At 44.4% G+C, this 15,871-nt stretch overlaps 1 protein-coding gene across 2 annotated transcripts; it reads right to left on the reverse strand.

Annotated features, from left to right (window-relative positions):
• Nucleotides 1–936: 936 nt before the first annotated feature.
• On the reverse strand, nucleotides 937–15,365 carry gprc5ba (G protein-coupled receptor, class C, group 5, member Ba). 2 transcript variants are annotated; one of them, XM_034143605.1, is made up of 4 exons: nucleotides 14,516–15,365; nucleotides 5,816–6,847; nucleotides 5,440–5,585; nucleotides 937–4,306 (listed from the first exon to the last, which is right to left on the reverse strand). In XM_034143605.1, exons 2-4 carry the CDS (start codon nucleotides 6,843–6,845, stop codon nucleotides 4,262–4,264), a joined length of 1,221 nt encoding a protein of 406 aa, XP_033999496.1. In that variant the 5' UTR covers nucleotides 6,846–6,847; nucleotides 14,516–15,365; the 3' UTR covers nucleotides 937–4,261. The 2 variants fall into 2 exon arrangements, with proteins under 2 accessions (XP_033999496.1, XP_033999497.1); XM_034143606.1 differs by having other exon boundaries at nucleotides 5,464–5,585; nucleotides 14,516–15,363.
• Between the last annotated feature and the right edge of the window lie 506 nt (nucleotides 15,366–15,871).

Raw genomic sequence — 15,871 nt, forward strand, 5'->3', positions numbered from 1 at the left:
ATCGGGCACCAGACTGTCAGAGCCTGGAAACAACTGAAAACAACTGGCTCCGGGCTGCCATTTCTGGCTTTAGGTGGAAGCGTAGAATGAAACGTAGTTACACACAGTGTATTCCTGAGTGGGCTTAAAATGTATACACTGATTAGAGCTGCAAAGATTATTCAACTAATCAGTTGTTGGATGACAGAAAAAAATATGACTGCTTTGACAATCGATACCTGCTTTTTCTCTATTATTATAAACTAAAAACATTAAAGTTGTGCCCCAGACAGCTAAACAACGAGCTAGACCTCACTTTTAAGCCGAGGAGAGCTGCAGATTCAGGCGATGATTCGCTCTCCTCTCACATTTCAACTGGCTTATATGAAACATATTTATTATGGCAGCTTCAAAGAAAATGTTTGACATGTTTTAGGGAAATGTGTTTATTACTTACTGTTCTACTGAGAGTCAGTGATATTTTATTACTTATATTATTGAATTTTGATAACATTCGAATTGTTGACAGTGGTTTCAACTTTCTCATTTAAGCTCTAACTGTTAGTAAAAGTAAAAGTATTTCATAAATACATGACTTATCCCTTAAATATTAAACGATGACATTTATTTATTTTTAAATCTTTAAAGGACTTTTGTTTGGATGTTTCATTTATGTATGGGGGTTTTGATTTAAAAATGAATAAATACAATGTTTTTTTATGACATGGTTTATCCAACATGGAGCACTGCCAAATTCATTGACCACCTTGTTCTTTTAATAACATAAATAACACATCTTTAGCAAAAAAATGCATTTGGATTTCTTTAGAAAAAACAAATATGTGACGATTTGTTTACTGTATCACTCTCATTTGAGCTCTTTTTCCACACTGTTCATAATTATCATATATGGCAACACATAAACACCTGGAAAAGAAAAAAAAACACAACAGCCAGTTAAAAGTTAACTACAAACATGACACTTTTATTGAACTTATTTTTTTCCTGATTCAATTACAGAAACAAGTTAACTGTTTTTTTTTTCTAATTAGAGGAATCAAGTTCTATACATAGGCATGCTGCGTCACCGCACAGTCACAGCTGTGAAAACCAATATCACCCCTGTCAGCTGCCCCGCTGGAACAGTCTGAAGGCAAGACAAATCAGGAGAGGACAGGCAAGGACAAGTCAAACCCAGGATGAGTGTTCAGTGGGCTGCCCAGGGATGACAAACTTAACATATAGAGGTTTTGTGCAAATTTCACCACAGTCTATTTGATTTTAAACACAGAGACGATACCAGTCAGAAGATTCTCTTTTTTTCCCCCTCTAGACTTCAAACTAACAAGGAAGTTATTATTAGGTCCAGTAGAGATGGCATTTTGTTCCTTTTGGGGGAATCATACTATTTTGGACCATTTCCCCTGACTTTAATCTTTTTGCTTCTCAAGAGCCAGCTCTCTTTAGTGTTTAAGAAAGCACAGACATTAAATGTGTCATCTGATATACACTGAAATTATGATTGCTGTCACATGACCTTTACATAAATAGAGTTAGTATTCAAAAGTACGTCTGAGAAAGGTCTTACATGTAGAAATGGTGATAAGCATGCACAGATAGGTAGTCGACAAGTGCAAAATCTACAAAGTCACATGGTATTATTGTTTTTTTTTGTTTTTTTTGTACTCCACATTGAGTGAAAACAACAAGAACTAACACCTCCCCCCTCCGCTCTTAATGTTGAGAGTTTTATCTTGTTACTGCTGACCATCCAAAACCCTGAGGATAGTTCTTCTTCATGAGCTAAGACGCAGGGTGGGCCCGAACAGAGCCTGAAGGAGCAGGACACGCTCTCTTTGGGCATGGAGCTGGCCTGCTGGGACCAATCCCATTTTAGAATAGCCAGTGGGTAAGACCTAGCCTACAGCAGCAGTCTGGGGTGTACCCTTTGGCTTTTCCTAGTCGAGGGTTGATCTACTGTAACACCAAGGGTCACCAAATTAGATTTTTCAGCACCCTTTTTTTTATTGATTATCCTCAACATATTCATATTGCAGAATAAGTCATTGTTTACTGCATGAAGTGCCAAAAATATTCACAGCCATAGTCATTTTTCTAAAAAAAATAAGTATGTTTATATCCCTGTAACTGTTACAGTGAAGAGAGGACTTGACTGAGAATATTGCAGGAGGTACAACTGACATAAATCCCTTTATATGACAACTCATCATTTCCATGAACATTAATTAAACAAAAAATAAAGCATATCTATTTTATGGCAAAATATTTCCAAAATGCTAGCTTTTAAAAAGACACCAGCAAGAGAGAAATCAAAGCATATAGTGAAACAACAACCAAATGTATGAACAACTAAGCAAACCAGTTTTAAAAAAAATACCTCAGATAAAAAAAGGTTTGCAGTAGTCAGTTCTCAAGGGGTCACATGACACTGGTGTCTAAACTTAGGCTACAGTTATAATGTAATGAAAAGAAAAAGTAAACAAGCAAGCAAAGCTTTGCAGCACTACTATGTACACAGCGTCTCTGGTGAAGAGAGAGAGCCGGTGTCGTGATGAAGGAAAGGGCGTGAAACGAAGACTCCGGTGAAACCAGAGTCCTTCTTGGCACGGGGCTACACTCGAACTATAGCCGACCACAGGGAGACAGGAGGAGGAGGAGGAGGAGGAGACGGAGACGCTTCACCAGATAAAGAAGACAACCACATAGAGCAGAGCAGCATGGTCGCCCGCACAAACACACACAGTCAGACCAGGGAGCCATTTTCTCACACAGATCTTGCAGATGTCGCATAAACTCCCCTCGGACCGTCCTTGCTATCTCCTTCCTCCTCGCTCCCATCCCCCTTCTTCCTATTCTTATATTTGATATCTTTCTCTTTCTACCTTGAACTGTAAATCTGATCTTTCTCAGGCTCTAGGATATCTCCACACACCAGCCACAGCTCCATTTATCCCCCATCACTGACATTTTTGACATCTGCATCAGTGTTGTTCCTGTAGTTTTGTGCCACACTGGGATGTTGTGTGGAGGGATATTTAGCACCAGAAAGCAACCTTGACTTCTTGAAATTCCCCCCTGCCAAACCCGGACACTCATAAAATCATACATACGCACACATAAACACAGATAGAGGAGATTAAGTACAGGGCAACGCTTCACTTCCTCGCTCCGTTTCCTGCTAATATAAAGTGACAGTTTCTCCTGGCTGGTTCAAAAGCGCCAGTGGCCACCGGAGATGTGGGAGAGCAGCACACAGCAGTCTGACCTAGATTCAGGAAGCAGTGCCTCTCCACCAATGACTGACGCCCTCCTCGCCCAATCAGAATCCACGCTACTCCATGTAACACAGTTCAGAAGCAGCTTGCGCCCCCTCTGTTCAGGTGCTTCGGGCTGCTTTAGCCGTGAGCTTGTGTTCGGGCTTTACAGTTTGTTTCACATTTGGCAAAGTGTCCATGCAGGTGGGAGGATGAGGCAAGGGTTAGAAGAGTTACGTGTTGTATTCACAGACAGTGCAGTGAGACCGGAAACGGAGATAGAGAAGGAGGAAGAAGAAGTGTTCACTGAAGGATAACAGCCTGGAGAGGGGAGGTTTATCGGAGCGGTGGAGTTGAGATGTAGGGAATACACACACTCTTGTTCCTCTCATACACTCCACATACACACCCACAGAGGCTAAATTATTTGAAAGCAGGTGGTGCTCGAGCTGTACAGTTGCCCATGTGCTCTGTCTTAACCTACACTGTGGATGAATGGAGGACAGGGCCAAATGTTTCCACGTGAGCGCCAGCATTTTGAGGAGCAGCAGAAAAGACATCCTGACTGACAGGAAGAGAGAGAGAGAGAGAGAGCAGGAAAAGGCGCTAGATTTCACAGTTTTTCAAGGATGCTTACAGTGCTGTATAGTCTCAGTAGAGCAAATCAAAGAAAAAGAATACTGCATGTTGATATTTTCAAATCTAAGTCAGCGTGTGCGTTTTGCTACTTGCTGCCACATTTCAAGTTTCTGAACCCTTCTATGGAGATTTGTGTGCTGGAAGAGCTTTAGCTCTGTCCTCCATACCCTGCTATTTCTCAGTCTCACACACACTCATACAACAGTAAAATGGCACGCAGTCAGTGTTTAAGTCTGTACACAGAGGGAAAGGGCCCTGTAGGAATCCAATTCAACCAGTCGGGGCCCCTCATCCAGGACCCCTCCCTCCTCACCCTCTCCACCCTCCTCTTCATTTTCTACCAAACATCTTCTTTCGGATCCTCTCCCTCACCACAGCTGCCTCCCCGTGTAGGTAGGAGGGGCAGAGGGCACCTGTGGAGGGAAACATTCAGTTTGTAAATGAAACAATATTTGTAATGTATTCACAATCACATAATGCATCTTAACCCACACATGCACGCACATTTTATTCATGCTTCCACACATACTTTCCTACAAACTCGGTTTAGGCTAATTAATAGATAAGAAGACCCATACCTCTCTTAATGTTAGTATGCTGAATATAAACAGCTGGTTAGCTTAGCTTAGCTCAGCACAAAGACCAGAAACTGTGTGTGCTAGGTGTTTATTGTTACTTGTGGACAGAGCTGGGTTTTCTGTTTAAAGCTACTTTCGTGCTTTGTGCCAAGCTAGGTATTTATCTTGTCATCTAACCCAACTCAATGTAACACGATTAGACTTTTATTCACCGTGGATCCTACACTCTCTTCTATTTTATTATCTGCTTCAATCTTTTAAATGTCCATTAGATTTTTAAATTGCTACTTTAAAAGCTGGATTTCTCATTAAATATATGTTATGCCTTATGCAGAGCACTTCCCTTTTAGTAGAAAGCATGCTATATAGTTAAATAGACTTTGGAATGAATGAACGAAATGACATTTTATGCAAAGCATCTCGAGGAAAAGTCTTTGTGCTCCCTTTTGTTGCTTAAATGAGATCTGCAATCTCTAGAAATAGTGGCTTCAAATGATCTTTGAGTCAAGAGAGAGTGTTGCTTCAGCATTTTTATCCATCAGTGGTGTGTTCTGCTGTTGTCCTTCATTTATTATACCGTGACTAGAAATAAGTTCATCTGTGCCAGACATAGCGCGCATTCATCCTGCATACCGAAGAGTGTGACAGGCCGGCTGACAGTCGCATCACTCAGTGGACAAACAGCAATGTGGCTTGTTGACACACAAATGGAACCTCTCTCACACTCACCCACACACAATTCAATGTCAGATGAGTGACCATTTGTGACGAAACCGTCCATGCATGTGCTCACAAAATCCATCAAACGCAGGTGCATGGCCATGCATCCGACATTCTGATAATGCACACACACATACTCACACCTTTCCCTCATTCCTGTGCAATGAAGTACGGTCTGGAACGCACAAATGTGCATGCAGTCGTGTCGGCGTGGTCGAATGAGAGAGCGGCGTGTAAGCGGCGTGTACCTGAGACTGGGAGGATGTACTCACCGCTCCCCCGTTCAGGATCATGGTCATCTCGGTGGGTTGGTAGACATTGCTGCGGAAAGGAGCGCTGGGCCTGGGTCCCGTGTTGCTGTTGTGTGGAACTGCGGGACCCCCAGTCCTCAAGCCTGGCATGGAACAGAGGGAGAGGTGAATAGAGATAACTTACTGCGACTCACTTGAAAAAAGAGACACTTGCTGTGTAACCCTGCACCACAAATTCTTCCTCCGGTATCTTTTCTAGCCACGCAAGCAGAAATGTTCTGGTGTTCTATTACTCATTTTGGCCTACATTCAACCTACAGCCTGTCTGCACATATTACACCTGTCCTCTCTCAGATATTAGATTGTACTGTACCTGCAGCGTTCTCATCGCTGTATCCGTAGCCTTGGTTCTCCACAAACTGCCTGTGAGAGAGCGGGATGTCTTCGTCGAAGCTGGTCTCTCTCATTCGTGTTGAGTTCTGGGAGGTGTCAAAGTAATCTGGTGCAGTGGGCTGTGGAGGGGATCTCAGGCAGATGTGGGCTTCAGGAATGGCGTGGAAGATGAGCAGCAGCCAGCCCTGAGCAACCAGAGCAATGGCCAGGGCCGGGTCATTCCACTCTGGGGACCTACCCAGCCATTCAATGCCGTGCAGATAGAAGCCCACCCAGGCCACCCACAGCAGCAGCGACAGCAGGCAGGTCACCACCAGCCAGATGGCATTGCAGCGCCACTGACTTGTCTTCCCGCACAGGGCCAGGCAGGCGGCAGTGAGCGCGGCCAGAAGAAGGGCTAACACGTAGCTGCAGGCTAACGAGAAGTCCATCGGCAGGTACTCACAGGCAGGTCGTCCCTCCCTTAGCACCGTGAGAAGTAGCCACTCGGCGGCGATGATGCCCTGCACGGCGGTCAAACCCAGAGCGAGGCCTGTTAGGGCGCAGCCGCCAGGGCTCCGGCGCTCAAGGCCAATCCTGCGCAAGCGGACGCCCTGCACCAGCAAGCAGGAGAAGCAGAGGGCGAACAGGACACCCCACAGGGCCCTTTGGAGCAAACATAAAGACTCGTCCTGCTCGATCAGGTAAGCAAAGCTCAGGCCGAACAAGCCCAGGATGCCGAGCAGCAGCAGGAGGATGGGCCCGACGCCACTGCGCTTCTCAGCTTCACCGATGGTGTGTAAGCGGCACAGCAGGATCAGGGCTAGCAAGAAGGCCGTCAGCACCCCCCCAGCAGCCACTGCCTCCACCGCCACACCCCATATGGAGTCCAGGTCACAGAGGAGGGTGTATGGACGAACAAGGCCCCAGCCGCAGCCTGTTGGGAGAGCCTCAGAGTCCTCCGAGTCCTGACCGATGGCACGCTGGGCGACAGTCAGAAGAAGCAGGAGGAGGACCGGGAGGAACGCCATCTCTGAGAGACCAGAAGATAGAGGGAGACCAAGAAGGAGAGAGGAGACAAAAGAGGGGAAAGTGAAAGACAATGAGTCATTCTGGTTATAAATGTAACAGAGCTGAGCAGTCAGTCATTCCCACAGTAATCATCTGCATGCGAGTGACAATGCAGACAATCAGCCACGGCTGGGTTTAAGAAGGTAAACAATAGACTTAATGCAGGGTGGAAGCCTATACACACACACACACACACACACACACACACCACACACACACACACACACACACACACACACACACACACACACGTACACACACACGTACACACACACACTCTCACACGGGCACACACACAGAAACACACACACACACACACACACACACACACACACACACACGTACACACACACGTACACACACACACTCTCACACGGGCACACACACAGAAACACACACACATCCTGTTTCATGAGTTGTATCCGATAATCCTGTCATTTGAAAGCTTTCAACTTTTGTTGTTGAAATAAACAACATAGACATGTCAGAAATGAAGCCTAGATAAGATGCCTTCAGTTCCTTCACAGAGAAGTGAGGTTGTGTCCGAGCACCTGCAGTGCTTCTGAAGAGAGTTGCAGATGTATTATTTGTCCAGCTCAAGGCACTGACAGGGAAGCTGCAGCATCATGCATATTTGTATGAACAGAAAACAAGATACAGAGGAGGGAAGTGGTGTGTACAAGCAGTTCTACTCACTATCAGGGATCTCTTGCATGCAGCAAGGCATGAGACAGCGCATAATAAACTGCACACGAATACACAGCGCCTCAAGCACAAGAAAAAACACTTGAGTACTTTTTTTGTGTCCCGGTGTAAAAAACAGCAGCACTCGGTGAGCGAAATCAATGCTGTCTCAGTCTACTTATTCCTTTATTCATCACAACTGTCAGACAGAAGCAGCCACACAACTACACATTCCCTATTTTCATCGAGGTCTGTGCTGGGATGATCAGTGCTGCTGTTTCACCTGACAAGCTGTGTTTTTTGAGAGGTTGAGCAGTGTTTGAAGCCCCCCTTGGAGCCGCACACACATCATTTTGCCAGGTTACTGTCAACTGTCTCGCCACTACATCGCTAAGCCTTCAGAAATACTTTCCAAGTTGCCTCATACATAAGTACGTCAAACAATCTGCTCTTACAAAGAACACACACACTGTTCTAGTTGATTTATGCTTGGAGCTCTACTTTGGATTGTTTATTTCAGGTCTAGTTTTGACATTAAAAATCTCCTGGGGTCCACAAATAGACTGTACCACAATATTTACATACCACATAAAGGACACTGTAAATCCCAGGCGTCATATTCTCTCTCCTTTGCAGTAAGTCAGGGAGAGTTACATAGTCGAGACGGCAGGGGATAGGTAGATTTAAATACACACCAGCCAGAGATACAGGTCACACAGTCCTTCCAGCATGTAGTTAACTAAATGGGCCAGACAGTGAGAAAGCAACAGGCCCCTAGACACTCTGATTGATTTCATCATGAGGAAAATAGGGACAAATGTGAAAGGAATTCTGGTGACTTTGCAGCAAGTATACTAAGACCACCTGCTTTTGATTGTATGATTTGTCCGTTTTCTACTGTTAACAGAAACAGCTACAAGTCTCTTTACCAATCAAGGTTGAGCATATATTGTCATAGATTAAACTGCCCAACAGTTAAGAATGTAAAGATGAAGCGAAACAAAATAAACTACTTACTTGAACAAATGTATCATTTGTAAGTCATTTAAAACCAAATGCATTACATTTCTAGTTCTCCAACTTTTCAAAGGGAATGATTTATTGCATTGTGTGTCTTAAAGGTGGGGTAGGTAAGTTTGAGAAACCGGCTCGAGATACACTTTTTGTTATATTACATGGAATGCTCTTAACATCCCGATAGCAATGAATATCTTAAGTGCTTTGACAAAAAATCCATAAAAAAAATGTCATCTGTGGAAGCAGTAGTACTGTAAAAAGCACGAAGCCGGCCCGGCTAAAATAACTGGATGGCCTACCTGCCTGTCAGCCTTCCATCTGTGCACAAACTTATCTCGTGCCCTCATTGGTCGTGTGCGCGTTCGTGTGTGTTGGAGGAGGGGCTCTGTAAGGAAGTGGCAGATTTTTTCCGGCTGTGTATTTTCAAATTCTCGTGCACTCGAGCTGGTTTCTCCAAAATTATCTACCCCACCTTTAAGGGATAAAAGTCTGAAAAATGTTGAGGTTTTTGACAGTTGGTTAGACAAAAAAAGCATTTAAAAGGTACCACTTGATGCTAATGGCAATTATAGATTTTCTGAAGTAACACAAACCAGACAATTAATGACTAAATCGTGAAAAGTATCTGGATACGAATCCATAACTTCAATAAAAATGTGTTGCAGCCCTGTATTACATTCTTTGAAATAAGCTCAACCAACTCAAACTGTAATAATATTGTGATTATATAACTGTCACAGCCATTTTTCTGCAACGAGTAAAAGAGCTGGACCATCGGCCTCTCTTGTTTTTAAATAACATTATAAGCGAGTTAACTCTTATCTTTTATATTACATTACTTAGCATTTAGCTGACGCTTTTAACCAAAGTGGTGTATTACAATAGTGCAATAAACCATAAAGATATCTTGGATAATTTATGTTCACAGATGGGCTACGGCAATTTTCGATCCCAATTTCCTGCATCGCTGGAACTCATTTTATTTACATGCTTTTGATGCATCCGTCCTAATATTCAAATTAAACATATATTTTTAGGGCAGCGATTGTTTACAACTTGGGAAGAATCATTATTCATTTCTGTGAGACTCCAGGGGGCATAACAGTGAGATGAATGTGTGTATATATCTGTGTTTCTTGCATATTCATGTGTTTTGAGCTTTCATGTATCCTTCAGGGATTAACACTGCAAATTCCACCTCACACCTCATTACAAAAATGATTCGCTCCTTCGTTTCCTTCCGTTGTTTCAGCCTGTTATTTCCAGTCATCTCCTTTCCGCCTTTTTACATCAGCTCACTGCCGCTGGTTATTATTGGTCCACATTAACATCAATCAGTGCTTTCAGAGGGATGAGTCACCAAAACACACGCACACAAAAACACACAGAGCCTTTCACAAACACACAAACCTTTACTCTTACTTTCAGAACAGCACAAGAGCCCAAAAGCAGACACACTCATCCTGATAAATGTCATGTTGTTTTTCTCGTGATTGCCATAGTTGCGCCCTATCTCAAAATAACAGGAATACAACAAAAGGGAAAGGAGACAAAGAGATAAACCTCAACAAGTCGTGCAGACTGCTCCTCCTCTGCCTGTTGTTGTGGCACTTCTCTTGTTGTCTTCTTTGTTACACTTCCCAATGACAGGAGACACAGTGACAGGAGAGTGTGTCCTGCTCACCACTTTTTCATTCACTCACCCTCTCATCCAGTCACTCCCTCTTGGTTGCTCTTTGAGTGGGACTTGGCAGACCATGGTGAGCTGAAGGATGCACACAGAGGGCCACACGCACACTAACACATCTTACAAACATGCATGACACACAGTACATAACACACCTACAGTACACATGCCACACACACTATATGAGTCATGTGGAAAGAGAGCGAGAGAAACGGCCTTCCGCTTTGTGAAGCACAGAGGATGCGGCCGCCGTCTCATCCTCCCTCCCATCTTTCTAGACATGTTTCTCTCTCTGTCAGTCCCTCTCCATGCAGCCATTTCTGTCCTCCCCTCCATTTAAAATCTTCTATTCTGCCCGGATTTCAATGCCACCTCTTCTCTGGAGCAGCCATCGCGGTCTCATCTCTCTGCTACATTTGAAGATGTGCTGTGAAAGATGTGCTCTTTCCACATTTTCCTTCTTCTTTCACCCCCCCACCATTTAATCGCAAAACACACCCTCTTCCTTCCATTTTGGCTTCTCCTTCTTCCCTCCTTGTGCCCCTTCCTCCTCCCTCCCTCCCTCCCTCCCTCACCCTTGCCTATATTCTTGCTGTGTATCTTATGTAACTGGGGAAGGATCCAGCTCCTGCCAGCTCTGCTGCATGGCTGCTGTTTCTCAGGCATCATCTTCCTCAGTGCCAAGCAGCCTGCTGGCACCCAGAGGTCCATCTTAGTTTGATACTCCTCTGCAAGTAGCGGGGTTACATGCACTCGTGCTGCACGTGTCACATACTGGGATAATGCCTATGTGTGCTGGCTCAATTTGCATGTAAATATAACATTCTGCTAGGTTGCATGTATTATGCATCTGTGTGTGAAGCCACCCCATTCTCACACAAGGCAGAATGTGACAAGTATGCAGCATGCGTTCCTGTTACACACACAACAGGAATACAGGCGTGTGAGTGTGTGCAGCACTGCAGTCCTTCAAATCTGCTCCAGGCTGGATAGGTAGGGATGGGGGGGATGGGGGGGGGGTTTAGTGAGCCATCCTGTACAATTACCTCCTATAATTATCAGACATAGCACACAAGCAGATGCTTTCTAATTACCATGGTGATAATTGGGAGGATTATTGCATTCTGACGACTTGCTTCAATTCACGTTTTTCTTCTACTCTTGTTTAATTCAGACTACAGATGAAGAGAGTGTGTGTGCTTAGTCGGCAGGAGTGTGTAAGAGTGTGGCTGGGAACACAGCTGTTGAGGTGAGCAGGTCATTTCCAGGACCTGTGCTGGCATCTGCTTGCTAGTGACGCCATTAGAGACTCTGCATCCTCTTCTCTCACACTGACAGACCTTTCCGAGAGCACATACATTTTACATCTTACATCAGCGGCTGGGATTACATAAGGCCTCAGATATCAGTCAGGTTAAATGAACCCAGGCCGTCTGGATGTTTTGACTCACTGTATGAGATTTACTTATAAAAAGACATGCCTGTTTTATATCTGAGATCCTTGATGTAACTTATGCTTGTCTTTCTTCTTCACTGTTTCACATCTCTTGGACCAGATGGTTAGCAGGCAAATCTCTCCCTTGCTACCTTTAATGCGTGTTTCTGACGTCACCAAGTTAGCATGTAAAACGTATCCTCTAGCTAGGATGCTCATCCATAACAGATAGGCTTTCTGTTGCTCCCTTGAGTACACTGATAGGACACATGTTTTTTGTAATCGCTGAACTTGTGACTTTCCAGAAATGGCCTTCGCTAGGAGCTTCACATTGAGTGGGATCTTTCGAAATGTCAAAATAAAGTCCAAATACATCCAACGTTGGAATATTGAGAAAGATATATGGTTCAAGTTTGCGTAAATAAACTGACCTGACATCACAGCTTCAGAGCAATGCAAGGTTCCTGTGTATAAATACTTGATAACACACAAGCAGCAACTTTGATATGTTATTCTAGAACAAATAAAGGACTGCATTTAGCTTAACACCGGAGACTCATCCGATGTAATTCTACACATTAAATGCATTAACCATGTATGACATCGCATTATCTGATCCGACTTTGTTTCCTCCCCACATCTGTCATCCTCCAGAGAAACATCACCAATCCCAGATAAAAGGCAGAAAAAAAGGGTATGCAGAAGAAGAAGGAGGGGGGGGGCGAAACTGTAGACGTCAAAGTATGACGTATGAGTGTAATAAAATATTGAAAAGGAGTTAGGGAGGAGAAGTTTTAGGAATAAAAATACTTTTGGATGACAGCAGGGCTAAGAGAAAGGCATGTTGAATAGCGAGACTGAAGAAGGGGTATTCCATTGACTGCACTGGCCCCTTGGGTATCCGCATGAAGAAACTGGCAATGGAAGTATTTCCCCCAGCCTCTTCAGACACTCCCGGCCATCCTAATTAGGGCTCATTACCATGTGACTGGGCCCACAGCAAGACCATATGCAAATTGACTTATCAATTAACAGCGGCAGCGCCTTACACCCCTCCCTCTGCCCCCTTTTCTGCTTCCTACATCAACAACCAATGGTTTGATGTGAAGGCATCCCATACCTAAAAAGGCCCCCTGAAAAAGAGCCACAAACCCACAGCATCATGTGTTCTGCTTTTATGTGACGGTAATAGGCATGTTCTATTTGAGTTAAAGTGATGGGGTGAATTAGGGGGGTTGATCACAGGAGCCCAGAGAGATCCGAGTTGGTTAGAGAGCGAGATAGTAATCAGAGGAGCAGGAGAAACAAGGAACAGGCGGATGTGCAAAGGGTGAATTGGAGCAAGCCTTGTGCCTGGAGCGCGCGCGCGTGTGTGAGTATGTGCGTGCGTGCGTATCTCTGTGTTTGTGTGTGTGTGTGTGTGGAGGAGGGGTGAATGCATGAACACAAATGCTCATATGAAAGGAGAAGCAGAGAGGTTTCCATGTATGAAAATCCAGCTCATACACTCAGTTGTGTCCTGGGAAGAGGCTACACACACACACACACACACACACACACACACACACACACACACACACACACACACACACACACACACACACACACACACACACACACACACACACACACAACCCTCCAAACAAGGTACATATGGCGTCAGCCCCGAGGAGATACTGTGGCATCCTCTTTTCCCATGAGGACGCTAACTAACTTATGTAAGCTGAGCCTGAAAATAAAAAGCTCCACTCCACTGAATATTGATTAATGATGGTAAACAGAACGCTCCAAAATAGGCCTGGGAGCTTTCAGAGTATACAAATACTGAAACACTGACAGTGCTCCAGGCTCATGTATCATCTATCTATTGACCAACAGAGTCAATCCATGCATTGACTTCAATTTCCAAACAAACTTCCTTAGTCTAATTGGACTCAAGTGGCCATTTAAGTGCAATTTCTTCCCAGTTAGACAACAAGCTGTTTGTTTATGAGGCCATTGTGGGAGGGACACGTCTATAAAGAGGACACCCTTGGTTTTAGCTGACCTAAGGAACAGCCCAATGCAAACACACATTTTGAGAATGCTCTTTTTTCTTTTCTCATCTTTCAGCACACCCCCCTCTCTTAACAATACTGGCCCCATGTGAGGGTCACTGGGGGTTCCAGAAGAGTGTGTTTGTTTGAGGGAGCCTCAGTAAGACCATTGTTACTGAGGTGTGTGGGATCCAAATATAAAGAATGACATCTAACCTCTAAAATAAAGAATGCACAAGTGATTGACACTCCCAAATATCCCAATTCATTGTGGTGTGACAATGGAGGCACAGCTCTCAAAATAGACTAACGTTTTTATCCTCGTGAGAAAGATGAACCACAGCCAGCCAGGCCTTAAACATCACACAGGTCAAAGTCATCCATGTCTTTAGTAAAGCTTAACATGGCTTTGCCCTTTGAGGTCAGCACCATATGTTCCATGCCCTTTATGTAAATGTACATTTCTGCAGCATGCCCTTTGCGTGAATTTACATTTATGTCTACAATACTGCGTGTCCTTTCCTGTACACCTATGCATTTGGTGCATCGACATCGCCTTTCTCCCCAGGCAGTGATGCAACTTCGACCTCAGTGGTAATAAGCCCCGAAACAGGCTTATTGCAACACACACCGGCATTCAAATACACCGAGATCCCCCGTGGGTTCAGACAAAATAACCCTGAATATATCACGCACACGCATCTCCACAAGGATATCACTCGCACACCCCCCATTCTCATTAGTCAATGTCCTATGGTGAACAGCACGTACCTTAATCGATGTAAACAAATCCGATCGGGAACGTAGGCAGATGCACGGTTGTCAGGTTTGATGGGAGACTGGGAGGGTAAAAATGTCACATTTCGGAATGAGCTCCGCTCGCTGTGTTTGCGTATTCTCTCTCCATCCACATGGACTCGTTCGCGGTCAGCCCAGATGATTCCTCCTGCTTCAGCTTTAAAAGCAGATCAACCCCACTATTTAGCCCGTGTCTGTTGTTCTCAGAGGCAGAAATGGGCATAGACGAAAAACAAACTGGTGTCAGGATTAAACTGTCACCGAGATTTTTGATCGTTTTCCCCTAAATCCTTTGTTCAGCGGTGCGCATCTTGATCATTGACTCTGCACCAACAGAGCATTCATCAAAAAAAGAAATAAAACACAAAATGAGTCGAAATCCTGTGATTTGCAGAGACGGTGGCCCCGAACCGGCTGGATCCCCTTCCCCTGCTACTGTGGGGAATCTGCCGCTGAATGTCCGGATTGACGCTCACTGCTCCCCGACGCACGTCCCCCGACTGAATGCATCACCAAAACTGCGCTCAGCATCACGCGCGTACTGGTAATCCCTCTCCACACACACACATGCACACACACACAGATAAAGTGACAGCTCTCCGCAGCCGGCAAGGACTGCTCTGTGTCCTCTCTCCTTTTAACTGTTATATTTCCCGATAAATAATTGGCGCCTGACAGGGGGACCACCTTAATAAATGCTTTCTAAACGCACAGTAGACAGCGTTCCCATACACACACACACACACACACACACACACACACCTCCAAAATCCATGGAGTAAATGTCACTATCACAGGCCATACACAAAGTTTACATGCTACTCCTGTTTAACTCCAGTCTACGTCTCTACGATACTGTTTTTTCCCTCGTTCACTGTGTTAACATAGAAAATAAACCAGGCTGTGTCAAGGTAAACTATCGAAACTCCATTTCCGGTTGTGTCTTTCAGAATAAAATGATTTCAATAAGTTCACAGCCTGTTATTTTTAAATAATCAAACCAGTTTATTTTGAATATATTATACTAAAAGAATCTCATTTATGTAGTACTTTACAGCAAGAAACGAACCCATGATAAAAGTAACATATCATCGCATAGGAACACTTTAAAGGTCCCATGACATGGCCATTTCTACTGATCATAATTCCATTGTTAAGGTCAACTAGAATAGATTTACATTGTTCAATGTTCCAAAATCACATTGGTATCTCATACAGCATCTCTGTATAGTATGTGTATTCACTCTGTCCTAAACGGCTTATTGGAGCTCCCGCCTCCCCCCCATCCTATGAGCCCACTGTGCTCTGATTGGTCGGCTCGCCCACTCT

This window comes from Trematomus bernacchii, unplaced genomic scaffold, assembly GCF_902827165.1.
Source record: "Trematomus bernacchii unplaced genomic scaffold, fTreBer1.1, whole genome shotgun sequence".
NCBI classification, from domain to species: Eukaryota; Metazoa; Chordata; class Actinopteri; order Perciformes; family Nototheniidae; genus Trematomus; species Trematomus bernacchii.

Excerpts from the sequence above, each read along its gene's own strand:
- gprc5ba (XM_034143605.1), bottom strand. The coding sequence starts at position 6,845 with ATGGCGTTCCTCCCGGTCCTCCTCCTGCTTCTTCTGACTGTCGCCCAG. Across the intron at positions 5,586-5,815 it reads CAGCGATGAGAACGCTGCAG|GCTTGAGGACTGGGGGTCCC; the intron begins GTACAGTACAAT and ends GTTCCATGCCAG. Across the intron at positions 4,307-5,439 it reads GTACATCCTCCCAGTCTCAG|GTGCCCTCTGCCCCTCCTAC; the intron begins GTACACGCCGCT and ends TTCCCTCCACAG.